The 17,311-nt window shown below is 43.9% G+C and overlaps 1 protein-coding gene across 3 annotated transcripts in view; it reads right to left on the bottom strand.

Annotated features, from left to right (window-relative positions):
- Positions 1 to 13,847, bottom strand: part of PKD2 (polycystin 2, transient receptor potential cation channel) — a 54,362-nt gene extending 40,515 nt beyond the window's left edge. Inside the window, exons 1-2 of one of the 3 annotated variants that reach the window (XM_059066841.2) lie at positions 13,117 to 13,847; positions 5,903 to 6,016 (exon numbers count right to left, since the gene is read on the bottom strand). In XM_059066841.2, coding sequence (XP_058922824.1) covers positions 5,903 to 6,016; positions 13,117 to 13,732 — 730 coding nt within the window. In that variant the 5' untranslated portion in view covers positions 13,733 to 13,847. The remainder of the gene's footprint in view (positions 1 to 5,902; positions 6,017 to 13,116) is intronic. The other 2 variants (XM_067035474.1, XM_067035473.1) reach the window with 2 other exon arrangements.
- Positions 13,848 to 17,311: the final 3,464 nt, after the last annotated feature.

Genomic DNA, 17,311 nt, shown 5'->3' with positions numbered 1-17,311 from the left:
TTATAGAATGAGTAGAGAGAGCAGAAAAAAAGAAGTGGCAACTATATTTTTATCATAGATTCACCGAAGACTTTCCTTTGTCTTTCACAAAGATCTACTATAATACGATTTATTCCTTTCTTTAACTTCAGCATCTAACTCACACAAAGAAATACCATTACTATTTATAGCAGTAACCCATATATAAGTAAGTACTTTAAAGATAAATTCATAGCAACCTTAGGTTTTAAGTAAGAATAAATTCTAAATTACAGGGAAAGTGGGATTACTTAGTTTCCATGGTATTCCTGTCCTCTTGGTTAAGTAGACTGATTTTAAGGCCACAGGGACTAGAACCAACACTGATAAGATGGAAAATAAGCTTTTTTTAAAAAAAAACTATTTATTTTTATTTTTGGCTGCTTTGGGTCTTCGTTGCTATGCATGGGCTTTCTCTAGCTGTGGCGAGCAGGGGCTACTCTTCATTGAGGTGCGCGGGCTTCTCATTACGGTGGCTTCTCTGCTTGCGGAGCACAGGCTCTAGGCACACCTGCTTCAATAGTTGTGGCTCGCCGGCTCAGTAGTTGTGGCACACGGGCTTAGTTGCTCCGCAGCATGTGGGATCTTCCCGGACCAGGGCGCGAACCCGTGTCCCTTGCATTGGCAGGCGGATTCTTAACCGCTGTGCTACCAGGGAAGTCCAGAAAATAAGCTCTTGATGGGCACTTAGCTGCTCCAAATGAATGTCCAAACAATTTGAACCTATAGTTCTTAGAACCTACTGATGAGAGCATTCAGACACTGTCTACGATCTTTGGGACAAATTTGCTCTTATTGCTATTAGATGACAGACAGCATCCTAGGATCTTTTCATGTTATTATTCCTAATCCCCACAGAATCTTTCAAAATAAGTATTTTACAGAGGAGAAGACAAAGGCTCAGAATGGTTAACTAACTTGCTTGAGTTGACCTAGTCTGTAAGTGATAGAACTGGGATTTGAACTCAGATCTCTGTGATGCCAAAAAATCCGTACTTTTCCTACTATGTCAGGCTGCCTTCCAGAACCCTATCTACTTCATATAAAGTGTTTCTAATATCCAAGGCACAGGGATAAGTATTTATCTCATTTACCCACAAAGCAATGAGTTTGATATTATCAAACTCATTTGATCAAACATCAAAGTCATTTGATGTTGACATTGCTGAGAAGATTTTAAAACTGGTAATTAAAAAGATGGTTTTTGAACAATGGGGAAAGGACTCAATCACTAGGAGCCAGCAAGGCTTTCCTAGAAGTAAATCATGCCCGCTTATCCTTTTTAATTTAGTCAGCAGCTGATAGATTAGCTAATAGGTCAGAAGAACAGTGGAGTTATTCAGACAGGCATTTGAAAAAAATCCTTCTTACACTATTTCACGAATAGTCTGAGCTAGATGATAATATAATTCAGTAAACTCCACCCAAAGACCTTTGACTAAATGGACTGATGTTCTTAGATCAATCCTTTTTGATTTATTGATTTACTAGGATAAGGACTTGGATGGTATCAACTCTGCTGATGCTATGAAGCTGAGAGGGATAGCTGATATATGAGGTGGATGAATCTAGATGCAAGATAATTTCACTAGATTGAAATGATGAGCAGATCACCATGAGGTGAAATTGAATAGAGCTGAAAGGGAAGGCCTGCATTATGTTCCAGGAAAATGTCCTCAAATATTAGCTGGGGAACACAGTGCTTTATAAGCTTTTGGTGAAGAGACTAAGGAATGATGTATATGAAGGGTCAGGCAATGGTAGAATGCATGGACCACAGTGTAGTATCTGGATGAGGATGCTCACGGCCCCACTGCTCCACTCTTTCATGATGAGGCTCCTGCTGTACATTCAAAGGGACTCGGATACACAAAAGACCCCGAATAGCCAAAGCAACCTTGAGAAAGAAAAATGGAGCTGGAGGAATCAGGCTCCCTGACTTCAGACTATACTACAAAGCTACAGTAATCAAGACAGTATGGTACTGGCACAAAAACAGAAATACAGATCAATGGAACAGGATAGAAAGCCCAGAGAAAAACCCATGTACATATGGTCACCTTATCTTTGATAAAGGAGGCAAGAATATACAATGGAGAACAGACAGCCTCTTCAGTAAGTGGTGCTGGGAAAACTGGACAGCTACATGTCAAAGAATGAAATGAGAACACTCCCTAACACAATACACAAAAATAAACTCAAAATGGATTAAAGACCTAAATGTAAGGCCAGACACTATAAAACTCTTAGAGGAAAACATAGGCAGAACACTATATAACATAAATCACAGCAAGATCCTTTTTGACCCACCTCCTAGAGAAATGGAAATAAAAACAAAAATAAACAAATGGAACCTAATGAAACTTAAAAGCTTTTGCACAGCAAAGGAAAACATAAACAAGACAAAAAGACAACTCTCAGAATGGGAGAAAATATTTGCTAATGAAGCAACTGACAAAGATTAATCTCCAAAATTTACAAGCAGCTCATGCAGCTCAACAGTAAAAAAATAAACAACCCAATCCAAAAATGGGCAGAAGACCTAAACAGACATTTCCCCAAAGAAGATATACAGATTGCCAACAAACACATGAAAGAATGCTCAACATCATTAATCATTAGAGAAATGCAAAACAAAATTACAATGACATATCATCTCACACCAGTCAGAATGGCCATCATCAAAAAATCCGCAAACAATAAATGCTGGAGAGGGTGTGGAGAAAAGGGAACCCTCTTGCACTGTTGGTGGGAATGTAAATTGATACAACCACTATGGAGAACAGTATGGAGGTTCCTAAAAAACTAAAAATAGAACTACCGTACGACCCAGCAATCCCACTACTGGGCATGTACCCTGAGAAAACCATAATTCAAAAAAAGTCGTGTACCACAATGTTCATTGCAGCTCTATTTGCAATAGGCAGGACATGGAAGCAACCTAGGTGTCCGTCAACAGATGAATGGATAACGAAGAGGTGGCCCATATATACAATGGAATATTACTCAGCCATAAAAGGAAACAAAATTGAGTTATTTGCAGTGAGGTGGATGGACCCAGAGACTGTCATACAGAGTGAAGTAAGTCAGAAAGAGAAAAACAAATACTGTATGTTAACACATATATATGGAATCTAAAAAACGAAACAAAACAAACAAACAAACAAAAACGGTCATGAAGAACCTGGGGGCAAGATGGGAATAAAGACGCAGCTTAGGTGCACTGTTTATAAGAATATCAGAACCAGTTTATGTTTGTGGTTTTGGGAAAAATTATTTGTGTTGGGGAGAATGTTGTGGAGGTGAGGGGAATTGAGTTGGCGTTATTTTCTCATTTTGGGGGGTACATTTGGAACACTGACAATAAATGCATCCCCTTTAAAAAAAAGGGGGGGGACTCTGATAAACTGGAGGGAGTTTCTATCAGGTGGGCTGTTCAAAGGCATGTCTCCGATCACATGATCAACAGCTAAGGGAACTGGAAAGTTTAACCTAGAGAAGTCTTGGAGGAGACTGAACGTCTGTCTCCAAACTTCTGACGGGGTAAACTGGAGGAGAGACATGGGAAAGGTCCCTGGTATTAGGCTGGCTTAGAGAATAGAACTAAGAGAGGAAGTTAGATGAGGACAGACTTTGGTTTTGCATAAGGAAGAACTTTCTGACACAGCCATAGAAAAATAAAATGAACTATTTCAAAGGAGTCAGTCCCTTAACCTGGAACTCTTGCTCAACTGGAGGCAGGATGAGTGACCTTTTGGGAAGGATGTTGCAGGGGGGAATTTTAGCATTCAGTGGAGGTTTGATCCATGACTGCCAAGTTCCTTCTTACCCAGAGATTCTATAATATTTTGAAAAAAAAACTTTGCCTATGTAAAAAATGTAGCTGATATAAGAAGAGAAAATGTGATTAGTGTGAAAAAGAACAAAAAGGATAAAAATTCTAAAATAAACAAGAAAACACTAGTTAGTTATACGACAAGCTTGTTTCCTAAAACTCTAGCTATTCAGTTTATTTATCTGGCCTAGTTCCCAAACCTTGTCAGTGCATCTGAAAATTCACTTGTCTGGGCCATATGTGGAAGGCTTTGATTTAGTAGATCCAGGCAAACTATAATTATAAAAAAAATTCTCTTGGTGATTCTGATGTTCAGGCAATTTTGGGGAACACTGAAATTTTAGACTTAAAGGAGTACCTATATTTTGCATAAAATCTATGTATGAATGTATGTGTCATGCTCGAAAAAAATTAGTAATAATAATGATTCTAATCTACCTGTTAAAATTAAAGGCCACTGAAGTTTAATATTTAAGCACCATTTCTACACTGGAGGCAAACCTCACTTCAGCATTTCCTCTAAGTTCTAACAGCTTAGAACATAAAAGTTAAAAAAATCACATCTCTTGCTTAATAACTTTTAATGTACTGAATAGATCATTACTAGGTTTTCAGCATTTCTTAGATAACATGCTTTTAAAAGTAATGAGAGAGATTCCTTCCTAAACAAACAACAGAAAAGTTCAGAAAATCAGGAAGAAAAAAGCAAGAAAACGAATGTTGTTTGTACATATATACTTCTTAGCTTAAATAACTTTTTTTTTTTTCTTTTTCTTAAGTTCCCACTTGGATAGTCAAATTCTCAGAAAATGTGAGAAGAAGTCATGCCCTGTTTGAGACTCATTAAGAGCTTACTAGTATTAGTAAAAACCAGTGTGGGGATATTAAATAAATCAATATTCAATTTCTTAAAATTACAAATATCAAAAGTTTAAATTAAAATTAAATTTTAATTAAGTTTAAATTAAATTAAAAGTTTCCTTAATCTTTTATGTTCAACTTACACATCTTCTTATAAATCTAGTAAATGAAAAACATTTTTAAAGGAAGCTTTTAGCACTTAGTCAATTAAATTCAAGGTGGTCAAATTTAATGTAATAAGAATGGCATTATTAAAGTACTGATTAAATCATGACTCTCTCCATTTACAAGGAAGGGAACTCTTTCCAAGGCTGATGTTGGTTTTTAAGCATTTCTAAGTGTACACTGTAAGAACAAAGTCCTTGCCCTGAAGAATATGATGCTAAGAGGTCCTGGTGGTCATAAATCTGCTTCCTGTCTGTTCTCATAAAGGGCTTTAGAGAGGACATGACAGAACTCCATCAACCAATAATATCCTTTGATGCAGAGGATAAGTCCATTGCCCGTGACCTTCTGGACTTTGAGGCAAACGGTTTCTAAGACTTGTTTCTGGCTAAGGCATCCCTCCCCTCCCAGACAATGCAGGGATGTATTGAAAGAAGAAAGGAAAAAGAAAACAGAACGAGATGAGTCTGAGTCTGCAGTAAGTTTCCTAAAGAGTAAAAATCTACGATTATTGAAGATTTGGAAGAAATGATTAGTTAGAATGAAGGCATCCACATAACACATGTGATTCTAAAAAAAGGGGACTTTTAAATACAAATAGACATAAAAGCAATATGAGGTGACATTATTTGTATTTTCTGAAAGTTAAACTTGGAAAATAATTCCTGTGTACACTTTACATTAATTGATGTAATAACAGTGATGCTGTAAGTATTGTTAAGAATCTAATACAAAAATCCTTTTACTTGGTTACTTGGTGTCTGGCAGGTCGCCCTGTACATCTCATAGTGAAAATGGTCACAACTGACAACGAACTGGCCAATCAAATAATGCCGAATCTTGATCAACGTTTACCGGATGAGAAAGGAGAGCTTTACCAAATTGCAAATTGGAATTGACAACAGAGAAGAGAACTTCTGAATTAACCGTTACTGGTGCATCTACAATTCCTCTTGATCATGATTTTGACAGGTCAAATACTTTCAAAACTTTTCCTCTAGTGGAAGAAAATGTTCTACTTACAGATGCACAAAACTATGAGAAAAAGGAGATATGTGACCAGTTCCCGTAAAACACTTTTAAGGTATTTCTCTCGGTCAGCGCCGCTTTCCGCCATGAGTCGTGTTCCCCAGAGACCTTTAAAATAGTAATAAAAGATGTCATTTTATTTTAAACAAACCTCAAGAATGGCAAAAGGAAAAACACATAAAAAACAGTACACCTTTAAGGGAGATTCTCCTGGATTTTTTTTTTTAGCATGCTCTAAAGGCAACCGAGAAATGGTTTTAGCAGGAGTACCTTTAATTTAGGAATACATCAGCCTCCACTATTCCCCCCAGATGTGCAAAACACAAGGCAATGATCTGATCACTGTCTAAACTCCCAACCTCATTAGAAAATATCTCAGTAAAAACTCAGAAGGGGAAGAGGACATTTAGGTTTAATAATTATGCATGTACACCAGTCCTTTGTGTATGCGGGAGGAATCACCATGTTAACTAAATTAATCATCCTCGTCAGTACATGACGTAACATTGCAAACGATACTTTTTAGGTCACCCCTGATGAAAAGAGGTCCTGGTTGGAGCACCATTTCATTATGGAAACATCTATCAAGCTTCTAACACACTGGTGTAAAGTCTCTGCTCTGCACCCATTTTTGCCTTTTAAGAAATTCAGTGCTGACCGATTACACTAAACATGCCTAGCTGAACAGTTTTTAAAAATGCCAATTAACGTATGATTTTTAAATGAAAAGCAACAAACTCATCTGCCTTCTCTCTCTCTCTCTGGAGAAAGGGTAAAAAGCAGCAGCCGTGCTCCATATTTTAGCAGATGGAAAAAGCGTTGGGCCGGCTGAGCGAAGATGACATAAGCCGTGGTGAGCTGCCTGGAGAGAGATCCCACAGTTGTGGACGCAGCCAGCAGACGGACAGGGTGGCCGTCCAAACCCCCACCAGTGAGCAGTGTGGTCAAGTCACACTGCTGGTTACTTGGACGAGCCTTAGTGTTTTCCAAAAAAGACAAACCTCTCAATTCTTTCTGTTAATTAGGTCAGCTGTTAATGGCAAATGGCCTCACGCTTCTATCCCGCAGACTTTAACCCCTTCCATCACAGACACTCACAGAGCCACGGATGCCACAGTCCAGCCACACAGAGAACAAGGGGAACATGGTATATGGTCTTCTGCACTTGGAAGAAATGACTTCATTGCTAGTGTTTATGTACTTTTTAAGTCTTATAAACATACATTAGTTCTACTCCAAAATTGGGGTATTTCATTTCCTTTTCTTTTCTCTCAAATTTATTTTAGGAAAAATCAGCATCTGCCCTCAAAGGCACTGGGTTACGAGTCCTAGGTTTCACCGCGCCGAAAGTGGGACGCGACTTATAACCAGGTTCGCTTCTACCCACACCTGGTGGCTGTCAGGGGATTTACTCACTCAGAAGAAATGCACCAAGCAGAATGTCTGCTCGCTGAAACTCCACCACAGTAAAGAATTATTACGAACTTCAGATGACATGGAAAATTACAGCTCAGAAGAACACAGAGGCAGCCAAATATTAGGCTCAGTAGCCCTGGACAAAACCACACCATTTCTCTGGGCGTATCTCCTTTGGAGGCCAGGTCTAAAATATACACATAAGTGGAAACTGCTAGTCCCCTGACCATCCGGGAGAGACTGCTGCCTTGTCTCACTGGGTCAGTGATTTCACTCTTTCCCGTGGTTTATAAACAATTATGCAATAAGGAAAAATCATGGTTCTTAATATTTGCAAACGGTTTTGCTTGACCTATAAACAGAAAACACCAAACTCCTATCGAATTTTCTTCAGGCTAAATTTTCAATGGTCTAGGGCAATTTAATTCGAGCCCTTGAATGAAACATTTCAAATGAAAAGAAACCAGCCCTTTTATTTATATTTTATGTGAGTATATTTCTATGCATTTACTCTCTTCTAAATTTCTCTAGCTGCCTCCTCAAATACTTATTGCTTGACAAATGTCATCCAGTTTCCCCACTGGGTGTGTGCAGAGTAGGGTCAGTCTTAGGACACAGGGACCCCTGCACATCCTGACGGGTAAGAAATGCTGCATCCACAAATGGAAGAAACAGCCGTCCTGTAGCCAGCTCCTTCCCGTGTGTAGTTACCATCAGGGATGATAGAATAAGAACGGTGAAGGGTAGCGTTCAGGTCCAAAATGGGAGCATTCTTCAAAAACAGCTGTTGTCTTTTCCCGCCACCATCCCAGCTGCGGAGGGAGGACCTCCAGGCACTCACGTTCAGTACGTAACGTGCCTCCATCTGGTAGAAGAACAGGATATGAGGGGACACGGGACAACATGCAATTTCCTTCCTGTGTAAGAAGGTGCTTAGTCAATGCCAGAGCCCAGCGTCAGAGCACATCACCTCAACGGTAAGTGTTACTTATTCATATGCATACGGGAGAACTCTGAGATGAGTAATCCAAAACACCAAAAAGGTCTCCAACATAAACAACTGACTTTGGAAAAAATGCCATTTGGCAACTCTTTTATCCAAATGCTTCCAAACCCCTTTTACTTTGCAATATATATAAAAAAATATCACAAAGAGAGAATGATATAACGAACTCCCATGTATCCCCCACCCAGCTTCAACAGTTATCAACTCAACACCACCCTTGATCCATGGAAACCCTCACCCACTCGTCAATTATTTTGAAGCTAATTCCAGCGACTGTATCATTTCACCTGTTAATATCTCAGTTCCATGGTAAAAACAATTCAGTGTGGCCCTTTTGCCTCACATTAACCCTGTCCCATCTGAAACCCATCAGCCCACTATGGCTCTCTGACCGTGACAAGGTGCAGTGTGGAGGTCTGGAATCCAAGCTGTGTTCAAATGAAGGGTCAGCCACTTAGGAGCCGTGAGACCTTACCTAATGCCACGAGCCCCCACTTCCTCATTTGGAGATGAGGTGGGAGTATCGCTCTGTGGGATTGTTCTGGGAATTAGAAATATTATGGTTACAGCAATAGAGTGGCGGGAAGGGGCCCTTTTATGGCTTCAGAAACAGGTCCAAATCGGAAATGTCCTACTTCTGACGCCTAGCTGGTCCAGATTTGAGAATGGCGTGGAGACCCAAATCCATGTGGACTTTGAAGTCATTGTGAATATCCTGACCAAATTCTCATTGCACTCACATCATAAAAGAATCCTGTTCTTGTGCTTAGACACACGTGGGCCTTGCTTAGGAAGCTAAATACAATCCTTCTTCATAGTGATTTGAATTGCAGGGACACCTTCAGAAAGGGAAGTGACTTTTTACTATTGGTCCGTTTTCTACAGAATAGTCAGTTGCTACCTTATGATACTGACGCCTGAATCTCCAATTTCTTAGGCAGCCCCCTCCTGAGATGCAGACAGGTATGTGCCACAGCTGATGGCCAGATCTACCTGCACATTCCACAGACAACTCACACTCACATGCCCCAAACTGAGATTTCTCTTTTTTTCCTTTCTCTAGAAGCCTACTTGCCCTGTGTGGGGTAATGGTACCAACCCAGAAACATGGGTTTCATCCTAGAATAGGCCCTTTTCATAACCCTCACATGGAGTTGGTCCACAGTTTTGATGGTTTCTCTCTTTCAGCTGGCATTCTTCCATCCCAGTTGCACTGAGGATTGCACTGCTGAACTCTAAATTCCTTGGGAGTTTGGATCTTGTATTATTCATCTCTGTATGTATCCCTAGTACCTACCACAAGGGAGATGCTCAATAAAAGTTTGTTGACTGCACAACTTCTGTTACTAGCATAGCCTTATCACACCCCGCAGAGCAGCAACCCTCCCTCAAAAAAAATCCCCATGCAATGAAGATACAAAATCTCATTTGTTCACAATTATAGTGCAAATAAAAAGGGGAAAGGAAGCAATTATGGAGGGTTGGATTAAAAATAAAGGGAAAGTCGTAAGAGCCAAAAGGCAGAAACAACCCCAGTGTTCATCAACTGATGAACGGATAAACAAAATGTGGTCTATACATACAAGGGATTACTATGCAGTCATCAAAAATGAAGTTCGGACCCATCCTACAACACGGATAAACCTCGAAAACATTACACGAAGTGAAATAAGCTGCCAGATATGAAAGGACAAATACTGCGTGATTCCACTAATATGAGGTACCCAGTAGAGGAAAATTCATAGAGTCAGAGAGCGGAAGAGAGGCTGGGGGTGCGGGGAAGAGGAGGGGATCCGCGAGTTATTGTTCAACGGGCTGACCTTCTATTTGGGATGATAAAAAGGCTCTGGATATGGACAGTGATGATACAATATAGTGAATGGGAGAGGAGGTATCTATTTGTTACAGCAGCTTAGCCCACCCTGACCAATACAGCTAGTTCTTTATGCTTTCTCCAGGAAAACAAACAAAAAACCAACCAAGCATGTATGTCTGAAACAACAAACAGAAGGTGACTTTGGTAAACTGATACATCCATAAAACACATTCAACTTTGGAAATTCAGAAAATATGATAACTCATGTAGAGTCTCAAATTTTATCTCGGAATTAATAAGCGTTTGCTAAGAAAAATGTAAACAAGATGGTTGGGTTGGGGACACCTTTTAGCTTGGAGCAGTCTTTCAATCTCCCAGCATCCTTTGCTTCTTTGGGTGCAGGCCTTCGCCAACCCCCTCGCTGTGCCTCCTGCCTGGTCCTCCTGCTTCCCTGTCCCCTTCTGCAAGCTCTCCTGCCCAGCACACCGCTTGACTCATTTTCCCTTTCAATGTGCTCTGCTCCTGTTCAAAATTTGTCAACGGCTTCCTAATATTTAGGGGTAAATTCTTAATTCCTTAATTCCTTAGACACAGTGCTTCCCATAATCAGGCCTCAAACATTTCTTCATTGCTATCTTACTCCTGCTACGAGGATAGATCTATTTAGTGTCCAAGGAGAGAAATGACCATTTGCTGTCCAGCTCAGATTCATGTCATTTAACAACAACACAGGGTATGCTGAAGCTAGAAGGGACCTTGAAGATTAGGTTCAACTCTTCCATTTTATATATGAGGAACAGAGGCCAGGAAGTCTGAGTGAGTTACATAAAGTCACAAAGGTTGGAGACCTCCAAGCAAGCTCCTGACCACTCCAAATTTGAGGAATTGCTGCTACCTTTAGAAATTCCAAGTCACTCTCTCTTCTGACCCTGGGCACTACTATAGAATGTATATAAGGTTTTTGTCATCGGTATCCCAAGAGGGGAAAAAAAAAATCACAACTCATTCATGGTTATTCATTTCACTTTTCTGGGTTTCTGTCCATAGGAAAATGGTGATGTGCTATTTTAGGTTTTTTTTTTTTTCTTTTTTTGGTAGCACCTAGTATAGTCACTAATTATTTAACAAATGTTACTTAATAAGTGACAAGAATATCAATTATATTTCTTCATAAAAGAAATAAGATACAATTTATTCTAAATTTTTCTGTGAAAAAGATTTTCATGATTCTATTCTCCTACTAATTAGACCATTGATAAGGTTTGACTAGAAGTTTTACTGTTACCTTATTCATTGTAAATTTTCTGAAACTTTTCTTTAAAAGAGATAAACTTACACATACACTCATATTTCATTTCATTATATTCCATTATTGAGTTTATTCAAAGAACATTAAGTGTTATCAAATACTTAAGCTGAATTAACAGGATCATAACTTTCCATTATTTATTAACTTATAAGAAACTCCTCTCATTTCAGTGAATACTTTACAAAGCACAATTAAAACAATTTAACAACCTTAAAAAAGTATGAGAGTTTTTTGCTAATCTACTCACACAGGTTATTCAAAAAGGACCTTTTGGTCCGCTCCATGCTCTGAATCAAATTAACTAGCATAATCACTGTGTAAAAGTACCAAAATGTACACTTTTAGAATCTATGATTTAATTTCTATTTAGGAAGCACTCACAACATGGCAGAGACTTGCTACACGTTTTACGTTTCACCTCATTTAATCCTCCCAAGTCAAGAACTAAGTATTATGATTATCTCTTTAAAAAAAAAAAAAAGTCAAAAACTGAGGATCAGAGAGGTCAGGCAATTTGCTCGAGGTCATGTAGCCAATATGTGGTAGAACTGGGGTTCGGGTATAGGTCTGACTTGGTGTTAATCACGTTGCTGTAAAAACACCTGGATAGCTTTTTGTGCGAGATTTTCAAAACTGACAGGAAGAGAAGGGAAGGGAAATTTTCAAAAGAACTGAGGATAGAAAACTCTTAAAAGTAGAGGTTAAAGTCACTTGGATGGCAAGAGCCAATGCAACTCTTTTCCTCTTTTGCCTCTGACAAAACTTTGCAAAAACAGGATCCCATTTGCTCTTGGAAAATGTGTGTCCTCTTAATGAGCACTGGCAATTTTGAAGATTCCTTCCCTGCCTTTTGGAGAGCTGGGTGCACCGAACTCTGACACATTTCCACACAGCTGGTATCTGATGACCTCACTGTCTCATTGGAACTTCAAAGAACATTAACTTAGTTATTTAAAAACATACTTTCAAGTTTTTTAAACAACATTAGCATTTACTTTGCAACCGTTTTAGAAAAATACCTAGACTTAGAAATGGCCGAATAACTGTTTTCCTAGACATTTTATTCTATTCGTGGTGTTCTTAACAGCTCCCCTCTCCCCCAAACAACCAGACACCGCCCAAACTACATCAACGACTGTCCAATGACACTCCTTCCACAACTAGGACACTGTACTGCGTACCCATTCCGGAAAGGGATAAGGGGCAATAGGGCATCCAGGACAGTGAAAGACCATGGGTACTACTAGCACAGAAGTTTCGTTTTCATTTAGTGAAATTCGCAAATATGCAGTTGCAACCACCATTAGTTGCCTTAGAATATTTTTTTTCCCTACAAGAAAAAAAAAAAAAAATCTCCAGATGTACCCCTTCTCTCTAATATACGGCTTTCACTTATTTCCAAAGGTAAACCTAAGCTGACACATCTTTTAGAAGAAGGAGGTATCCAATAAATTTGCACCAACAAGGGCGCAGTGGAATTCCGTGCTGGGTACCGGAAATAGAACGGAATTAGCAAAGGTGCGGAAGACGCTTCCTAGGGAGGCGGGGACGCAATGGGAACGCGAGCGGGAGCCCCGGAGAGCTGCCCTTCCGCGGGCGATGGCTCCGCCGGCGCCCGCACTTCTGGTTTGTGCATCAGCCGCCGAGGGTCGCGCTCTTACCTCGCAGCCCGCGAACCAGCCTCTCGGCCCAGGCCACTCGGGGCAGCTGCCCGTCCAGGGGGAGGTGGCGATGCAGCGGGTCTCCGCCGCCGCCGCCGCCGCCGCCGGCCGGTCTGGGGCTCGGCGGGCCCTGGTCCTCTCGCTGGCGCCGCCTCCCGTTCGGAGGGCCCGCGCCGTGGTAGCCCCCCAGCCCCCGGCCCCGGGCGCCCACAGAGCTCACGGCCGAGGAGGCGACCGACCTCCGGCTGCCCGGGCGCCACTCTACGTCCATCTCCACCACCATTCCCCCTTCTTCTCCCTCCACCTCCTCTTCCTCCTCCTCCTCCTCGGCCTCGAAGCCCGGGTTGTCGCGGCTCCACGCCTGCCGCGAGCACGACGAGAGCGGAGGAGATGGGGAGGCCGAGGCTCCGGCCGGGGGGTCCCGCGCGGCCGCCTGCCGGATGCGCTCCATCTCGATCTCCAGGCCCCTCTGCTCGCGGAGGCCGCCCGGGCCGGCGAGGCCGGCGCCCGCGGCCCGCCCGCCCGCCATCAGCCGGCCCGGGCCCGCCGCTCGGGGCGCCGGCGTCCGCTTCGCGTCCCCGGGCTGCTGCGGCTGCACGCGGCTCGAGTTCACCATCGCGGTCACTGGCGCCCGGCGCGCCGTCGCCCCGTGCCGCGCTCGGCGCTGTCCGCCGCAGGAGCCATGTTCCTTTCTTCCCGGGGCCCGCCGCCTCCTGCTCTCCGCCCCCGAGCTCCCCAGAGTCCCGCGTCCCTCGCCCGCCCCCTCGGCCCGCCTCCCCCCGCCTCGCCTCGCCTCGCCCAGCGGCCGCGGCGCGCTGCAGGGGGAGGCGCGAGGCAGCCGCCCCCGCGGCCGGCGCGCCGGGCGAGCGGCGCCTGGGCCCGTGTCCCGAGTGCAGCCGGAGCCTGGGCGCCCCCATTCCGTTCGGGTGGAAGGGCTTCCGGAGCTGGCACTGCCTGCGCCACCCTGAGAGGGTGCTTGGGTCCCTGCTAGCCGCCAGCCACTTTTGCCTCGGTTGACCGCGGTGCAGGGAGAGAGGGAAACCCCTTTATGCGACGGCGTGAACAAGCGAGATCCAGCCCGAGCCGGTCTGCAGCAGGGGCAAACATCCTTCCTCCGTTTGAAAACTACCAGCAAACTCCTAACAGAGTCCTAGCGCTGACTTCCTTGGCCTTTGGCGCGCTCACCCCCCGCCCCACTCCTGCTGCTTTTCGGAGGGTTTCCTGACTCTCTGGTTGGCTCCTCTGTCCACGCGTTGCGGGGACCCCGAGGATTCGGCCGCGGGGCTCTTGGATCGCTGATGCTCCGCAGAGCTCGACCGCCCCCTTCCCACCCCCTCCCCGTCCGTGAGTCACGGAATCCCGCCTCAGGCTCCAGGTCCTGAGCTTTATTCCCGCTCGCTCTCCGGAGCACATCCAGCTCGACGCGCTGCAGTTGTCTCGAACTTCACCCAGCCCAAGGGAAGTTTATTATCTTTTCCCTTCTTCTTTTAAGCCTGCTTCACCTGCAGTGTCCCCAGTTGAGATCGGAGGCATCCTCAGTCCCCAGAGTACACTTCTTCATGATGACCTCATCTGTCTGCTCTTCACCTCCAACACCTCACTTCCCCCAGTTGTGTCACTTTTGACCCACAAAGGTCTCTCTGATTAGGACCTCTGGTATTCACTCCCCTTGTCAATGATTCAGTCCACAGCTTGTTTTCTTCTGCATTGGAACAGTGGATCTGTCACCTCCACCATCATTCTTCACTTCCGGGTACCCGCTGTTTCCAGATTGTGTTCGGAACCAAACCTGCTCATGTCACACTGATGCTTAGACACCGTGGAGGCTTCTGACAGCTTGAAGGGTAAAATTTAATTTCTGTAGTTTGGCTTGGTAGATCTTCATAATCTGCTCCTGTATATTTTTTGCTAGGGCTGTCGTAACAAAGTACCACAGACTGGGGGTCTCAAACGACAGACATGTATTTTCTCACAGTTCTAGAGGCTGGAAGTCTAAGGTCAAGGGGTTGGCAGGGTTGGTTTCTTCTGAGGTCTCCCTCCTTGGCTTGTAGGTGGCCGTCTTCTCCCTGTGTCTTCACATGCTCGTCCCTCTGTATGTGTCTATGCCTCAATTTCCTCTCCTTCTGAGGACACCAGTCAGATCGGATTAGGGCCCCCTCTAATGATCGCATTTTAAGTTAATTACCTTTTCAAAGACCCCGTCTCCAAATACCGTCACCTTCTGAGGTACTCTGATTGGAGGGGTTAGGGTTAGACTTCGACATGTGAATTTCTGAGGCGGACGCAATTCAGCCCATTACAGCTCCCAGTCTGCTTTTCCAGCATGGTTTCCACCTGTGCAGCGCGCCTCGCTGTTTCCCTGTGCCCCCGTTAGCGTGCTGCTCGTATTTAGGTAATCACGCTACCTATCACCTAATCCTGTAGTTCATCTGTTCAGGCATCTGTGTCCTTCACTTAACTATGAGCTTCTTAAGGGCAGGGCTGATGCAGTCCATCAAGTCTCCTTCCGAAGACATTTCCTGCACACTGAATTAGGAGCTGGCGTGTAGAGCACAGCATGACACAGCCCCTGCCTCCAAGAGCAGACAGACGAATAAACTGGAAATAACTGTCCTGGGTAGGGTTTGTGATGCCTGTTGTCTGAGGAGCCTCTGCAGATGCCGGTGCCCGCAACAGAGCACTGCCAGATTGCATCTTCAAAGGATTCCCGACAGACACCTGGCCAGAGGAGAGCCAGGCCTGAGAAAAAAGAGCAGAATCTCAGCCAAAGTGTTCTGCTGGAGAATAGGTCTAGTTTCGTTTTGGTTTTTTTTTGCGGTACGCGGGCCTCTCACTGTTGTGGCCTCTCCCGTTGCGGAGCACAGGCTCCGGACGCGCAGGCTCAGCGGCCACGGCTCACGGGCCCAGCCGCTCCGCGGCACGTGGGATCTTCCCGGACCGGGGCGCGAACCCGTGTCCCCTGCATCGGCAGGCGGACTCTCAACCACTGCGCCACCAGGGAAGCCCTACAGGGAAGCCCTAGTTTAGTATTTTAAAAACATGATTCTCAACATCAGTGTGGCACTTGTTTAAAAATACACATGCCACGTCCCCACTCCAACCTTATGGATTCAGAAACTGCAGGATTCCAGGCCTGAAATTCTGAATCTTCTCTGAGGATTCTGGAGCATCCTATGTTTGAGAAGCACCAGTATGTTCCAAATGGATGTGGTTTCATGAAACATTTCCCTCGTATTCCTAGCACTTCACTGTCACCTGGGGTGCCATCTTCTGCAATCCCAGGCCTAGGGGAAGCTTCAGAGGTCTTTGAGTCAGACTAACTCCTAGTCGTGTGCCTACACTGTGCTACTTCTGAACCCTGGTTCAGTTCCTGCTCGGCCACGTTCTAGCTGTGTGACCTTGGCCAAGTGGCTTTACCTCGTTGTGCCGGAAGATGGAAATAATAATAGTGTTCACCTCACAGCGTTGTTGTGACGATTAGGTGAATTAATACATGTAAGGCATGGGAACACTGCCTGGTACATGGTAACTGCTCAGGTGTTAGCATTTTGAGCTCTTATAGCTGACTTAGGATAAGTATTTTCAGCTATTATAATTGCATATTTGGAAGTCTTTGTCCTAACCAGACTTTGAGCTTCTTGAGGATGGACCCTCCATGACCAAGACAGAGGATTCCATAACAGATACTTACTGAGCGCCTAGTAGGAGCCAGGCACAACGCCAGGACAGAGGGCAAGCAGTGACAATAGTGAAAAGCCCCGCCATTAAAGAGCTTGCATTCCCCGCGGATTGGTTGGGGAAATGAATGAATCTAGTCAGGTACAGTCATTTTAAGGCACACAGCTAGACCTCTGGCTATGACAGGGGTTCCTAATTCTTCATGTAGAGGTCTTTTTAGCTTTTGCATACCACCACTTCTCCTCCGGGCTCCAAGGGCCCTTGGAATAGCTTATGCCCACTTGAAGCTATTATGTTCCCTGCTCAAAATGCTGTTTTTCGTTTTACGATATTTGTCTCCCAAGGATATTTTGATTTTTCAGAGTTCAAGGTTTAGAAGACAATAGATTTCTGCTTATTCATTTCTTGTTTGTTCTTCCTGTTTTCTGCTAGCAGGCCTAGAGTCCAGAGACATAAGGAGGAGACTGAATGGAAAAACAATAATATCAAGGAATAATAAACAAATTAATTCAACTGC

Source organism: Kogia breviceps, chromosome 6 (genome assembly GCF_026419965.1).
Source record: "Kogia breviceps isolate mKogBre1 chromosome 6, mKogBre1 haplotype 1, whole genome shotgun sequence".
NCBI lineage: Eukaryota > Metazoa > Chordata > Mammalia > Artiodactyla > Physeteridae > Kogia > Kogia breviceps.
Note: the sequence above shows the minus strand (reverse complement) of the source record. Positions and strands in the feature narration are given on the sequence as shown.